Raw genomic sequence first — 16,987 nt, forward strand, 5'->3', positions numbered from 1 at the left:
CTCATGGGACTGTCAGGTGTACAACCAACCACTTCGGAAAATTTTTGTGCTTCCTAAAACTGCAGTGTGCAAAAGACATGTACAAGATTGTTCCTGGTAGTGTTATTCTTAACAGTCCCACTGGAAAACAACCCAAAGAACATGTGCACTGTGGTGGATAAATACATTAGGGCACGTTTACGAGTAGACAATGGTACTGCAGAGCAAATGAGAAGGAATGATCCACAACTACCCCCTCACTCTGGCTGAGTCTCGCCAACATCCTGTTGAGCGAAGTAAGCCAGACAGAAGAGTGCACCTATATGATTCCATTCCTATAAAGGCAGAACTTATTTCTGCCTTTATAAAATCACGAAAGTGATTCTTTTTGGGGAAGTCTTGACTAGAAGGGGACAGGAGAGGCCCTCGGTTTCTGCTAGTGCTGTTTCTTGCCCTGGGTAGTGATTAACTGGGGTCGTTTACTTTGTGAATGATCTTTGGGCTATACACTTACGGTTTGTCTGTTTATGTAGTCTACTTGAATTTAAAAATATGTAAGTACATATATTTATATACATGCATTTTTATATAATACACATTACACATATATGTATATAAATATGTATATATACTTAGACATAAGTATATAATACATGCTTATGTATGTAAGTATATTCACAATTATATATGTATATATCACCATATATTATGTATCAGTATACATATATCTACACTTACACACATGCGCATACATATGTATATATGCATGTGTGTACACACACACACACACACACACACACACACACGTTAAGAGCTATACTCTGAACAGACCACAAGATGGAGATGTAAGTCAGTAGAAGGGGAAAGTTACTCAGACTGTTCCAGTTTCTAGATTTTGAAAAGTTAGCATTTTTCTCCCTTGAGAGTGAGGAGAGAATGCTAAGATTGCTTGTACTGCCTAACTTGGAAAAGGACCTGCCTCACCTTTCAGCTCTCCCCTTAATCTTCTCCCTCTTCTTCTGTGTAACTGGAAACCTATTTGTCGTTTCTAAACTTCCTCTCCTCGGTGACTCTGTAGACGTTTGCCCCATCTCCAGTTTGTTCAGTTTTGCTTCTCTGTCTTTCATCTTCTTTCCTTGCCTTTTCCTTTCCTATCTTTCTCTTCCATTGCTCTTTCCACCTGGAAAAAGATGTTTGGTATTGGTGTTTCTTGGTTTTAGTTTTTTCCCATTTTTAATTTTGAAAAGAGGATTTGCTTTCAAGACCTCTTTCTAGTAATCTACACTTAAGTTGTCTTTTACTTTTTTGGGTCTTTCTACCTTTAGTATTTTTCCTTCCCCTGTTCTCCTGCCGTATGGGGAAATGACTCATCTTTATTGGATTTAAAACAAAATTACTGACATGATATATGCTCATTATAACAAGTCAAACCAGACTGAGGTATAACCCTAAGCTTAATAGTCTCTGTCCCTTCTTTTCCCTTCATTGCCATTCTCCTGAGGTAACCAGTGTGAACTGTTTGGAGGGCTTCCTCCCCACCTTTATCTGTGCTTATACAAATATTTACAAATATATTTACATAAATGTAAATATACATTTATGCGTTCCTCTTTTTTTTCAATGAAAACAATTGTTCTATACATAGTACTCTGTAATTTACTTTTTCGTTTAAGTTTGGGCATTCCTCCAAATCAATAGCGCTAAGGAAATTCTTTTCAATAGCTACATTGTTCCACAATATGAATATGCCATCATTTTTCTAACCACTCCCCATTTGATGGATATTGGGCTGTTTAGTTTAGTTTTTTTGCCATGACAAACAATGCTGCAGTAAATATCCATGGAGAAGGTGGCTTCTATTTCTGAGCCTCCAAAATGGGGTTCCTGGGACAAAAGGTATGGATGTTCACAATTTAAAAGGTACTGCACATCTGTTTCTTGGAAGTTGTAGTGCTTTAAGTTCCCTCCAGCATTATATGTGAGAGCCCATTTCCCTACACCGTAGCTGACAGTGGGGGTTATAGGGTTTGTTGGGAATATGGTATCTTATTTTGAACTGCAGTCCTTAACCACTGGTATAGTTGTGACTTTTGATAGGGAGAATAAAAAGACTTCTTACCCTTGTATGCATTAACTTTTAATTATAAAAATCATCTGGGAATTGAAAAAGGGAAATTCCTGTCTGAATAAGCAGGAAGAAGAAAGAGGAGTTACCTATACACACTGTATTGTAAGTCAGTTATGCTGATTTTTCAAAGAGCCTATTTAACTTTCCAACTTGTACTTTTTAATAAGTGAAATTTTTAAGGAACTGCAAAAAGTATTTTTCTTGTTCATTAAAAACAAAAGTGTTTTCTATGTTTCCCTCCATCTCTTCTCTATTTACCGAGCACTTTCGTATATTATTTTATCTGACCCTCGTAATAATCTTCAGAGATAAGCAGAGAACGGCTTACATTTTTGGTTTACCAATGAGGAAACTGATTCGTAGAGAAATCACGGTGCCCATGGTGAATAAATGGCAGAGAGAGAACTAGAACTCAAGTGTTCTCATCCTTTGTTATGGGCTTGTCTCTCAGGCCTTTTCTTTCTTAATTTTGGTATCCTACCATGCATGGTTCCCTGTAGGGGCCCTCATTTGTTCATACTGGCTTTGAATACTTCTTTTCCTTCTTCCTGTTCATTATGCCTAGTAGACGTATTATCTACTTCAATACATTCCAGCAGCATATTCCTAACTTAACGTGTATTCTGTGGAAGGAACAGCAGGTTTAGTATCCAAAACCCTGGATTTCAATTTTGACTTCATTTCATTTTTTTGTCAAATGTATTAGGTTGGTGCAAACGTAATTGTGGTTTAAAAGGTAAAAGTAATTGCAAAAACCGCAGTTACGTTTGCACCAACCTAATAGACAATGGCGACTCCTCAAAATATTGTGATATTCAAAAGAGATAAATATGAAGTCTGACAATTTCATGAACTTGTTGCAATGATGTTCCTAATCTTTTTTGATATCAAGGGATTATTAATTACGAATTTGTACCAGCTGGACAAACAGTTAACCAAGTTTACTATTTGGAAGTGCTGAAAAGGCTGCGTGAAAAAGACGACCTGAACTTTTCGCCAACAATTCATGGCTCTTGTATCACGACAATGCACCAGCTCACACGGCACTGTCTGCGAAGGAGTTTTTAGCCAGTAAACAAATAACTGTAATGGAACACCCTCCTTACCTACCTGACCTGGCTCCCAATGACTTCTTTTTTTACCTGAAGATAAAGGAAATATTGAAAGGCAGACATTTTGATGACATTCAGGACCTCAAGTGTAATACGACGACAGCTTTGATGGCTATTCCAGAAAAAGAGTTTCAAAATTGCTTTGAAGGGTGGACTAGGTACTGGCGTTGGTGCATAGCGTCCCAGGGGGACGACTTCAAAGGTGGCCGTAGTGATATTCAGCAGTGAGGTATGTAGCATTTTTTTCTAGGATGAGTTTACGAACTTAATTGTCTGACCTCGTACACACGAAGGCATATTATTATGCCTTTGTAAAGTGCTTTATAAACATTAGTGAACGCTTGGTGTCCCGGATCTTAGCAGAAGAAAATCCAAAGAACAATGCATGATAGTTCATAATTAAGTGCTGAATTGTGTGGTATGGACCTTAAGTGCTCAAGGAGATGAGAAAAAGGGAGAGATCCACATTGGGGAGGAAGTTGAGAAGACCGTGGAAGAAATGAGACTTCAGGTAGCTCTTGTAGAGTGAGTAGATTTGCTTCTTGGTGTACTATTTCTAATCCTACTCTTTCTAGTCCAATAATTTCCATACCAAACTTCATACAGGTGCCTAAAAATCATCTGTGGGACCTTGCAGATTCCCGAGCCCTGCCTCCAGAAGAAAAGGATTCCATAGTTAAAAGGGCGAGTGCCCATCTCGTTGAGTTTTTAGATATAATCAGATTAATTGATACAATAAAAGCAGGTTATTGAGGTGGACATGATGACTGGATAGACCGTCATTGGCTTTTGTGCGTCTCGAGTATATTTGCATTATCCGTAGATACCCTTAAACAACAGTCTTTTAATGCCAAATTTGGATTTTTGTATATCAGCTGGAAAATTCTACTATAAAAAAATTCTAACATTGTAGAGTTTAAACCCTGGAGAGTGTTTAATTCTACTTCCTGCCAGCCAATAATTTTGTTTCACTACATTTACATCTTTATCGCTGAAACTTTATCCTTATTCTTTATCCTTAGTGTTAACTTACACAATTAATTGAATATTGTAGTGCATTGTGTCTCTATTTTATCAAATGTGCCAAATAAAGGGGCAAAACCGTTGAGACAAAGATGGAGTCGTTGGGCGTGCCAAATGTCTACACGCAAATTGTTTACCTCAGCTGCGGACTCACTGGATTTGTCTTTTGAGTGTGGTTGTGAAGAACAAAGTGAAAGAAGATGTAGGGCATTTGTCATTTAAAATAGTATCCAACAAGGTGCAGCTGTCACCACAGAAACTCACTCAGAATATGTCAGCATGTTGTTGAGTTTCGCTCATTCTGTTTCGAAAACATGTTTTCAAGTGTGTATTGTGTAAAGGAGCTGCTTATAATAAATGGTAACTATTGGATTGCTTAACATTTATTTTGCAGTAGAACTTTAATTGCCAACCAGCAGATGGCTCTCAGTCACCATAAATTTGGCAGAGCAACTAATTCATCTGTGACTTTAGAATTCTTACATTTTTGTATTATCACTCCTTCTTGCCCCTCTTCAGGTACCATAACAGTCACACTTAAAATAAAGAATTGTTCTTTTTGGTTTTATTTGCTTGATTTTAGATTGCCTCGGTGACTCTCAGAAGAAGCACACTGGGATTTCCCAAATTCCGGTTGGAGGCCAAAATAATGACTTCTTGATGATCTTTTCCACCCTGATTTTTCTGTGAACTGTTCTGTTAAAACTTTTTATTAGTAAATTTGGCCAGCAGTGGATAGGAAGAAAAAAATGATATTTGTTCAAAATTAGAAAAAGATTTGATTGCGATAGATTTTAAAGATGCTATGGAGAATTTCCTTGGGTGATATGTAAGATATGTTCCTTGTTTGAGTTTTGATTGTTCTGGACTAATTATACACTGAAGATTGTTTATTCAATTTAACAAAACAAATTATTTTGAGTGTTTACTGTGCGAAGGGCACAGTTTAGGTGATTCTTGTCCCTGGAGTATCCGCTCCCTGAGGTCAGGTATGTGTCCTGTTGTCCACTTCCAAGCACCTAGATTAGTGCCTGGCATGTAGAAGGTCCTCAGTAAGCATTTGTAGGAAGGAAGGGTGAATGGAGGGGTAGGTGGATGGGATATAAAAAAAGAACAGAATGGAGTACTGGACTTAAAGAAGGTAGCCGTCTAGTACGTATGGGTACAAGTACCCATAGATTCATAGATCATGATTTTTAAGGAGAATTTTACTTTGTAGTTGTTATCGGGCGATATGTTGAAGCTTGAGAAAATTCTGAAAGGAAATGAAGAATTTCCCTTTCCTTGTGTCATGTCAGTTCACCCAATTTGGCGAGCTTGATCCACTATATCAGGTCTATTCACCAACACTTGTGGAGTTTTCCTTTGAATTGCTGTGTGCATTGTCCCTTTCTCGCTGTTCCATCTTGTCCTTTCCCTTCTCCAGACCCCCACCCTCTTCTGCCTACATTACACTCGCTGTCTGGCCCCGACTGCAGCCTCTCCTCAGTGTAATTCAGTCTGCATATTGTTGCCAGATTTTGCCTCCAAAGAATTTATGTCAAAGAATCTATATCTGATTGAAATTCGAGCTCCCGTGCATCTTTATAATCACAGAAAGAAACTACCAAAAAAAAAAAAAAAAAAAACGTTTCGAGAAAGGAAATACCCTTTCATACCATAGTAGCATTTTCACAGTTCACTGACACCCTAGAAATCTCTTTAGTCCTAATAACTGCAAACCTCCCTGTAGTCTGTGAATACTCAAATACCGATACTTTTTTTTCAGACAAAACAAACATTTTATGTAGTCATTTTGACATCTTTTTGAAATGCTAAAGAAAGCTAGTTCTTGGAATTCACTGCTTTTTCTATTCTGTATTCATTTGATAAGAACGCCCTCCCTGTGAACTCTCATACGCTTCAGCTCCATCTGTCAGCAGCAAAACATAGATTATCTGTGCCCCCCCCCTTCAGATATTATTATAATTTAATAATGTACACCATTTGCTTTTGGGGATGAAAATGCAATATTTTTGTATCTCTTAGAAACAACTATAAAACTTTTTGGTAAAATCTTTATAAGACAGATCTCTAACCTTTTTATTAATGTGTCATTTATTTGATAAGTTCTACTTTCGAGATGTTTCATTTTGAAAGAATATGGATAAAATTTATTTATTTTCAAGAACATTTCAAGTCTGCCCTAACCTCGGAAGTGTAGCATTTAAGCATTTCTTTTCCTTAGCTTACTTTTCAAAGGGGAAATACTCCTTCCAAAAGTGGGGTTGAGCTACAAGGTGTTTTAGTGACAGAATTCCCTTTCAAGGAATATTCTCTCCATCTGTTGGAATAGTATCAACCTTTGCTGCTAAAGTCTTGAAGGCAGGTAGCAGTCGATTACATTTTGTTTTGCTTTTTTTTTTTTAAACCTCTCAAGATAAAAATGTTAAATATCTCCTTTTGTTTTGTCTCTCTTGCTTAAAAATTTCAGAGGTTTTCCTAGTTTTGTTTCGTAAATGTTTCCTGAAGCCTTATTCTCCAGCATACTCTGAGACACTGTTTTTTTGGCACTAGCGGTGTAAACATGACTGTCATGTGGCCTCTTTCCTTACAGAGCTCATAACTTAGGAAGGGAGACAGATGAGTAAATAACTAACTACAATCCTGCTTGATAAATGCCACGTTAGAGGTTTTGAACAGAGTGCCATGGGAGCACCAGGGAGTGATTGATTCAAGGGAAGGGGGGAGGGGATAGGATCAGGAAAGACTAAACAGCAGAAGTGACATTTGAGTTGAGCCTTAGGGGATGAATAGAATTTTGCCAGATGGACAAAGGGGTGGGGGTGGGGACTCTCCAGACTCATACAAAAACATGAGAGTGTGAAAGTTTGTGCCTTTGTCTGAGAAGTGGTGAGTAGTCTGTAGGGCTGAAGGAAGAGTAGGGCATGGAGGTGGGGGTGGGGGTTATTGGCACATGACCTTGTAGAGATCACTGGGGCCATACTGTAAAGATAAACTTGATCTGTACCTTCTAGAGAGTTGTGAAAATTTGAAAATAGGGAAACGTTATGGCAAGACCTCTGCTTTAGAAAGATAGTTCTGGCAGCAGATCATTGGAATGAGGGTGGGTGAGAACAAGGAGACCAGTCAGAAGGCTATGGCCATCTTCTACATGAGAGTTGATGAGAGTCTGAGCCAAGGCAGTGCCAGTGGGGATGGAAATGAGGGCACAGACTTGAGAACCACCTCTGAAGGAAGCCTTGGTAATTGGTCTGATGGGGTGGGGGCGGGAGGGGGAGGAGAAGGAAAGAAAAAGGTGTGAATGATTTGGGAATACAGTGATGCTGCCTACCAGCATAGCGAGCGTAGGAGACGAAACAGCTTCCAGGGTGAAAGTAATAAATGTGATTTTGGATATATTGGATCTGGAGTAGAACATCCCGTTGGAGATTTCTAAACGAAAAGCAATAAATGCAGATATAGAGCCTGTAGGAAGGTATCATGGATGGAGACAAATTGAAAGTCTTTGGCACAGTAATTTTCAGTCAGGAAATGAGCAGGGTGAGAAGACATGCCTCACCTGAATTTTGTATGTGGGGGTTTCTTTTTAACTATGTGCCATTCCTTCCTCCACCCCCAGATTCTGATATTGCCCTGCTAGAGAAGGGAGCATGCCTCTCTCCTACCCGTAGTTAAGAATTTACCACCATAATGACTCCAGAGAAAGTGTCCTATTTCATTTGTGTTGGGGCATAAAAAATGTTTAAGCACTGTTAGCTCCTGTTCTTATAGCCTGAAATCACTGTAACAGATAAAATTCCCCAGAGAAAAACAATATAGTGAAAAAAGAACTAAATAGAATTCCCAAGGAACACCAATATTGAAGGGGGTGATGGAGGAAGAGTTTCCTGCAAATTACAGAGAAGGACCTGTCAGTCAGAGTGGCATGGAGGCAACTGAGGGAGGACAGGTTCATGGATAGGGGATAAGGTCAGCAGTGACACCTGAGGCCTAGGAGAGGGGCAAAGTGAAAACTGGGAAGAGATTTGGCGGTAAAGAGGTTATGGGGGAGAAGACTTGTAAGAGAGTGATGTGGCCAGTGATGGAGTTTTAGTTGAGTGGGTTGAAGAACTGGGAGGGTCAGGAAGTAGAGCTGATGAGCAAAGTTCGTTCTTTAAGGAAGTTTGGTTGTGACTAGGAAAGAAAGTCATTGCTTGAGGATTTATTGGATAGGGAACAACAAGTGGCTAAAATTACAAGATTCTGAAAGAGTGTGCGGATGAAACGGACTAGGAGAACAGATAGCTGCCTACCTGGGAATTTATTCTACTAGAATAATTTCACCCAAATTTCACCCACTCTCCACCGTTATCTCATGCACGTTTATGGCTCACATTCCCTGCTTTGGAGACGTCATTCATGTCTTACCCTTTCTTGGAATGCTGGGCCATCTCTCTCTCACATTACTAAACCTTACCCATTCTTCAAGGCTGTCTTGAATCTCCTTTTATGAAGGCTTCCCTGAGATGGTAGAAAGGAAGTGCCTTGGGTTCAGAGTCAGAAGCTGTGGGTTGAACCTGTAGTTCTGCCACTAAGTGTGACCTTGAGAAAGTCACTTTGATGTCTCTACCTTAGTTTTCTTATCGGTAATACCAGCTCTGACTGACACACAGGCTTGTTTACGATTCAAATGTGATAATGTTTACGAAATGCCTTTGAAATTACAAAACACAGTACCAGTATGTGATATTATAATTTCCTGACTACTCTTATTTATTTTATTCATTCAGTTGTGTTTTTTTCTGAATAAGCTAATTCATTCCAAATCTTTTGTGTTTTTTTTTTCAGTGCCCATTATGATAGGCACTAGGGCTTTAGTGACAAACAAGACAGTCCCTACCTTTGTGGGGCTTACACAAAGTCTAGTGTAGGAGACAGAAAATCAACACATATGCAGCGTATGATAGCTGGTACTTTAAGTACTATACAGAAAAATAAAGCAGGGTTGGGGGGAGCTAAGGAGTTACAGGGAAGGGTACTATTTAATTTATTTATTTATTTGGGAATATTGGGGAACAGTGTGTTTCTCCAGGGCCCATCAGCTCCAAGTTGTTGTCCTTCAACCTAGTTGTGGAGGGCGCAGCTCAGCTCCCAGTTCAGTTGCTGTTTTCCAATCTCTAGTTGCAGGGACGCAGCCCGCCATCCTATGTGGGAATTGAACCAGCAACCTTGTTGTTAAGAGCTCACACTCTTACTAACTGAACCATCCGGCCGCCCTTCCGGCAGCTCAGCAGCGGCTCGTTGTCTTCAATCTAGTTGTGGAGGGTGCAGCTCACTGGCCCACATGGGAACTGAACAAGCAACCCTGTTGTTAAGAGCTCGTGCTCTAATCAACTGCGCCATCCGGCCGCCCCGAAGGGTACTATTTTAAATAATCAGGGAAACCTCTCCAAGGAGATGACATCTGAGTAGAGTGGAATGAATAAGGGAGCAAGGCCATGGGACCATCGAGGGGAAGAGTGCCTTAGCTGTGGTGGATAGGAGGGGACAGCAGGTGCAAAGGCCCTGAGATGGGAATGTGCTCAGTGTGTTCTAGAAACAGCAGGGAGGCTAGTATGCTTGTAGGTTATAGTGAAGATGTTGCATTTTTTGCTAAGGGTGATGGGAAGACATGAGAAGGTCTTGAGCAGAGGAAGCAGATTTGTTTTTACTATGATCATTCTGACAGCTGTGTGAGGAGGAGATTGTAGAGGGTAGGCGTGGAAGCTGGTGGCAGGAGTCCTTAGGGCAGAAGCAATAGAGTAGAGATGGTCAGATTTTAGATATGTTTTGAAGGATTTGATGGACTTGGATGCTGTGGGGTATGAGAGAAAGAGTCAGAGATGATTCCAGTTTTTTTTTGTTTGAGCCAGTGGGTCAGTGGTGGTCTTAAACTGAACTGTCTCTTTCATTTCAGAAAAACTGTGGTAGGAGAATGTGAACAGAGAGTGGCAGCACCAGGGAGTGATTGATTCAAGGGAAAGTGGGGAGGGAATAGGGATCAGGAAAGACTAAACAGCAGAAGTGACATTTGAGTTGAGCCTTAGGGGATGAATAGAATTTTGCCAGATGGATAAAGGAGTGGGGGTGGGGACCCTCCAGACTCATGCAAACAAACACATGAGAGTGTGAAATTGTTATTTTTTCTCTGTTCTTATTTATGCAGTTTGGTACTTAATGAGAAAATGTTTAATTAAGGCGGTAAGGATATTAGAAATCATCTTATTCAGTGATTTCCAATGATAGGGAATCATCTTCCGCAGGAATAAAAAGAATAACTGGATCCGCCACCGAGGTCCGTCTTCCCTACGCACCTTCCCACCCCACTAGTGATGAGGGTGTCGTGTTCCTCAGGGGCTGGACTAGAACGAGGCTGGACTGAAAATCATTGACCTACTTAGTTTGCTTGTTTTATGGGTGAAAAACCAGAGCTGAAGAGGTTATTGGAATTGCCCGGGGATACAACGCGAGCTGTTCTCTGATTTCAGTCAGTAATTGTTTCGTGTGTGGTTAGCTTTTCTTTTCAGTTTGATTGTAAACTCCTTGAAAGCAAGAATTATGTCTTAAATTCTTTCATGTTTTCCTTTTTACCTAGGAGAATACTGAGTAATAATAGGCATCCCTCCAAACATTCAGTGGAGCGTAAAACCTAATGAAAGAAAATCAAGTCTTCTGCGTACAGTGACACCTATGATTTTACCTGCTTTATTGTGAAGGCTTGCCCATTGTTGGATTTCCCAGTAGGCTTGAACATCAGCAAATACGGACACCAAAAGAAAAGAAGAAAGGGGAGGGGAAGGGAAGGAGAGTCCAGCCTTGAAGAACATACCAAAAAATGTGGAATCAGATAACCCAGAAAGAAGGCAGTAGGGAACCATTTTTTGTTTGGCAAACTGCATTGCAGTTTACTATTGCTTTTATAGTGAACTATGTGAGAGTGAGACCAAGATAATGTTTTCAATGCTTAGAACTTTTATAGGTCTGAATTCAGCCCTGGGAAGTCTCTCCTGCATGGTTGGTTGATGGGATTTTTTTTCCCTGTGATGTGTGTTTGATACAAATATTAAGTTGTGCCCATGTTATACTTTCACTCTCTAATAGCTGTTTTTTAAAAATATGTCATTTATTTTTAAATATATATGTGTAATTAAAGGCTGTTTTTCTAATTTGCTGTCTTTTGAGATTGCTGAAACAATTTTCATACGTGTTCTTTTTTCCCCTTTAATAATTAAAACTCATATGCTCCAGGTGTGTCAAGAACTACCAGTGGGACATTCCAACATTAGCTTTAGAGGAACAATGTTTACTGTCAACTCAGGTGCAATATACTAATTTGAATGGATGCTCAGTGCTGGTGACAGATGCACTTTGGAGGTTACTTTATATACCTCTGACCCATTGTACTGGTTGTTATCAGTTGCTTTTGCAGTGGACCATGCACAATATCCCACAACTCCTGTTTTCATCAAGAGCTGTCACTTGCAAGATGGTGTGAGTTAGGGGTGTGTATTTTCATTGTAAACTTGCTTTTTTGTTGTTGTTCCTTTCTTCCCCTGTCTTCAAAGCTAGGTGAAATCGAATGATTGTCATAGAGAATAAACCTGAAATATTGACATTTTAGGTACTTGGGACCAACTAAGTAAAGTCAGCCTTTAACGAAGCACATCTGCCTTTTTGATAATGTAGAAGACAGTTATGCTTGTATTGGCGTGTTAGAACTCTTGAGTAGAGACCAGCTCTGTGCTTAAAATCTTAGTTTAAGGAATCAGAAAATGTCCTTCGATTTTTGCATGGGTTTGTTTCTTGATCCATGTCATATTCGTCTATAGGTTTTATAATGTTAAACTAAAAATGAAATTAATTTAGTCTTTTGGGGATACTCATTTATTGAAAAATAATATTTCAGTGCGTCCTGTGACTACAGTACAATACTTGGTAAAATAATAATAATGAACGTTTTGTATTGACTGGTTATTGTGTTCCCAGCACTGCGTTAAGCACTTCGCACACATTTTACACATTCCCCACCCCACTCCCCACCCCCGCCCCAGACCAGAATGAAAGCATTGTCTACAACAAGAATTTATACTTTGTAAGGGCAGGGATTTTGGTCTGTTTTGTCTATATTCTGTTTTTTTCTCTCCCCCATTGATGAGAACAATACCTACCACATAATAAGTACTAAGTAAATGTTTTTGGAATAAATGAATTATTTATTCCCTAGCAGCTCTCTGAGGCAGGTATTCCCATCCATATATTGATGGTAGGTGGTGAAGCCAAGATTTGAGCTTATGCTGACAGCTATTCACTCTGTGTTGGAGAGCACTGTGCTCTCCAACATATAATTCCACGGCTTTTAAAATTTTTAACTTAATATGCGTCATGGACATCTTTTCATGCCAGTATTAAGGTGCAGTCCAGTCCAAGGTGATTTTTAGCTCCTGCCTTATAGCTAATAGACATAGGGCTCATTTATGTAAAAGGTTAAACAATAGGGTAGCAGTTATTTGTAGACAGTACGAGAGATGTGAAAAGAAAGGGCTAGAAGAATTACCAAATAATGGAGATGTGAGTGAATACACATAAAGGTCCTGGAGCTATACCAGCACGTAGCAAATGCTTAACCTGTGCAAACTGTAATCGTCACTGCTTCTACTGTTCCGTCACCATTGTCATTGTCAGCATTTTTTATGAGTCCTATGACCCATACTCTAAAGTGAGAGACTGTTCACTTCTAGGTTGAAGTTGTCAGAGATGGTTTCGTGAACAAGATGGTCCTTGTGGCTTGGACAGAATGTGGGCCTGTGGGGATGGGAGAGGAGATGAGTGAGATGAGAAAATCCTATAAACATGGGGACTGAGGCCGAAAACATGTGTTCTCTGGTGCAGAAGGGGCATGTGGGTTACTAGAGGGAGTAAAGATTAAGATTGATAATTCAGAATTTGTTTATCATCTTATGAATGCTTCATTATGTCCATAAAATTGGATTTGAAACCCTGCATGTGTTTCTATCTGTAAGCCACCAAATACACTTTAATAGGAAATTATATGGTCATTTTTTAAATGTTACAATCTGTACTCACAACGTTGTATCCTCCTGAGATATAATGTTTGTGTCTTTGTTGTCACGTAGCCTGTGAGACAAACTTTGTCCTGATAAAAAGACTACTTCCATTTGGCCTTGTGTTTTTGAAATTTAAGACCCTCGTTTATGATTACTGACTCACAGGTATCTTGGAAGATTAGTAAGAGTGTTACGTGCTGCCACAGTCTCCTGAAGAGGCTGTAATTCTCCGGCGGACCAGGCTTGTGCCTTATTCATCCTCATATCTCTTCCTGCACCGAACACAGTTGCTGGCATAAACTAAGGATGCAATAAATTGTGGTTGAAGTAAATTTTCAAAGCATGCGAGGCTGGCTACTTCTGCACTTTGGGGAGTAATTTGCAGCAGAGCTCTATTTTTTGAGTTATGTAACACCTTTAATCTTGTTCTTAGATCCAGCCTGATGACGGGAGGGGCTAAACGAGGCGTACCCAACCCTTGGCTTTTGGAGGAGCCAGAGGAGACCAGAGGTTTGGGTTTTGATGAAATCCGGCAACAGCAGCAGAAAATCATCCAAGGTACTGAAAATACTCGAGGAGTTTGGGCTCAGAAACCTTGTCAGATTTTTATTACGATGGCCTTGAATGTTCTTTATACCCACTGAAGATTAGAGTGAGAACTATTGATCTTTTAAAGCCTTTGCAGTTTTGTGCCTCAGGTACCTGAGGAAGCGATAAATGATGTCATCCATCAAGGTAACTCCCGGAAGCGGTGCTTCTCTACTGGGAGAACACATGCGGCGGCTCTGAATTTGATAAGCCCAGGTGAATCTGAGACTTGTGTCCCTTCCTTTTCTCCGCAATTGGGAATTATCCTCTAAACACAAGACTCCATCTTTTTCTTATATAAAATAAGTCAGTTTGGTTTTTACCTTCAAGTTCATCTTGCCCAGTGGCTTTTAAACCTGCTAATTTTTTTTGTACTTCTATTTTAGAAATAATGCATGATTGTTACACAAAGTCAAACAATACAGAGGTATATAAAATGAAAAGCTCTCAAACTGTAAACAGTATATATTTCCTCGGGCTTTTTTTCTCTATATATACAAAGGGTGCCAAAAAATGTATACACATTTTAAGAAAGGAATAAACTGTATTAAAATTATGCTGATGGTAACCACTTTGAGCACTTTTTGTAATTGCAGAAGTCAAACATGACTTGTATTCATCTTTTGTCATTGGTATATATTGAGTATTACAATTTTAATACAGTTTTTTCCTTTCTTAAAATCTGCATACGTGCTTTTGGCACCCTCTATATATTCAGTATAAGCACCCATAGAATTTGCATAAATGGGATCATGACATATAATTCCACAGCTTTTAAATTTTTAACTTAATATGTGTCATGGACATCCTTTCATGCCAGTATTAAGATATGTTATTCTTTCTAATTCCACTTTTTAAAAACAGATTTATTAGGGAATAGTGGTTATTATCATAAATAGCGCATAAAGTATATGATTCACTAAACTTGGATATATTGTGTACACCTGTGAAACCATCACTATAATCAAAATAATGAGCATAATCATTATTCTCAAAAGTTTTCTTTATATCTTTGTAATTCTTACTATTGTCCCTCTCCCAGTTCCCAGCCAGCTGCTGATCTGCTTTCTGTCACTATAAATTATTTTCTATTTTCTATAATTCTGTATAAATGGAATCATACAGTATGTACTTTTGGGAGAAGGGCATCTGGCTTCTTTAAGCATAATTATTTTAAGATCCATCCACATTGTTGTATGGATCAGTATTTCATTCTCTTATATTGCAGAATAGTATTCCATGGTGTGAATTAACCACAATCTGTGTATCCATTTACCTGTTGATGAATATTTCACTATTACAAATAAAAGTGCTGTGGACATTCATATACATGTCTTTGTATAGACATACATTTTCATTTTTACTAGGTCAATACCTACCAGTGGAATGACTGAGTCATAGTAGGTATATGTTTAACTTTTAAAGAAATTACCACGTCAGTTTCAAAAGTGGCTGTACTATTTTACATTGCCAACAGAATTTATGTCTTCTGATTGTTTCAGATCTTTATGAAAACGTGGCATTGTCAATCTTTTTCAATTTTAGACATTCTCATAGGTGTGTGCTGCATTTCATTCTGGTTTTAATATGTATCTCCCTAGTGACTAATGAATCTTTGCATGTGCTTCTCTGCCATCAGTATGCCATCAGGTCTCTGCCATCAGAGACTTCTTCTTTGTGAGGTCTCTGTTCTAATTGTTTACCTATTTTTATTTGGGTCGTTACTCTTTTATTATTGAGTTGTAAGAATTTTTTGTATACTCTTTTATATGTCATTTGTCCGATACAGTTCTACGAATATTTTCTCCCCATCTATGGCTTATATTTTTCCTTCTCTTAACAATATCTTTTATAGAGCAGCAGTTCTTAATTTTGATGAAGTCCAGTTAGAAATCTTTGACTACCCGAAGGCACAAATATTTGCTGCTTTGTTTTTTTCCTAGAAATTTTATAGTTTTAAGTTTGAAATTAGGTCTGTGATCTACCTGGATTTAATTTTTTATATAATGAAGTATAAATAGAAGTTCATTTCTTTTTTTTTTTTTTTTGCATTTGGATAGCTACTTGTTCTAGCACCACTTAAAAAAAGACTATCTCTTTCTACTGAGTTATTCTACCTTTGTCAAAAATCAATTACTGTATACATGTGGGTATATTTCTGGACTCTGCATTTCATGGGTCTGTTTATTTATGTTTACATCAATGCCACATATGTTTACATCAATGCCACACTGTCTCAATTATATATATATACCATATATATTATGGTATATTTATAAGGCTTTAGGTTAGGTAGTACAAGTCCTCCAATGTCGTTCTTTTTCAAAATTTTATTGGATACTCTAGGTCTGTTACATTTCCATGTGAATTTTAGAATCCGCTTTCATTTCCTACAAAAAAAGCCTCTTGGAATTTTGATTGTGATTACATTGAATTTTTTAGATTAATTGGGGATTATTGACATCTTAACATGAATATGATATATCCCTCTATTTAGTTCTTTAATTTTTCTCAGCAGTGCTTTGCAGTTTTCACTGTGCATGTATTATACATTTTTTTAAATCCAATTTATCTCTTAAGTATTTCATATTTTGATTCTCTCATTAAAGGCATGTAACATTTTCTATTTCTCATTGTTGCTGATAATAAAAATAAAATTGATTTTTATATATTGATCTTGGGTCATACAGCCTTGCTAAAGTCACTGATTTGTTCTACTAGTTTTTCTTTTGTAGAATCTTTAGGGTTTTCTATACAAATGATCATGTCATCTGTGAATAAAGATAGTTTTACTTTTCATTAAAGACTATTTTTTTAGAGAAGTTTTAGGTACACAACAAAATTTAGAGGAGGGTATAGAGTTCCCATATACCGCCCCCCAAACCCCACACACACATGCATAGATAGTCTCCCCCCATTATCAACACTCCCTCACTAGAGTGGCACATTTGTTACAATTAGTGAAACTACACTGACAAGTTATAATTATCCAAAGTCCACAGTTTATCTTGGGTTCACTCTTGATGTTGTACATATGTGGGTTTTTATAAATATATAATGATGTGCATCCA

The 16,987-nt window shown here is 38.3% G+C and overlaps 1 protein-coding gene across 3 annotated transcripts in view; it reads left to right on the plus strand.

Annotated features, from left to right (window-relative positions):
• Positions 1-16,987, plus strand: part of STX8 (syntaxin 8) — a 238,348-nt gene that overhangs the window by 32,347 nt on the left and 189,014 nt on the right. For all 3 annotated transcript variants that reach the window (XM_081029146.1, XM_081029145.1, XM_081029147.1), the window contains exon 5: positions 13,762-13,886. In XM_081029146.1, coding sequence (XP_080885272.1) covers positions 13,762-13,886 — 125 coding nt within the window. The remainder of the gene's footprint in view (positions 1-13,761; positions 13,887-16,987) is intronic.

This window comes from Rhinolophus hipposideros, assembly GCF_964194185.1.
Source record: "Rhinolophus hipposideros genome assembly, chromosome: 20".
In the NCBI taxonomy this organism is placed as follows: domain Eukaryota; kingdom Metazoa; phylum Chordata; class Mammalia; order Chiroptera; family Rhinolophidae; genus Rhinolophus; species Rhinolophus hipposideros.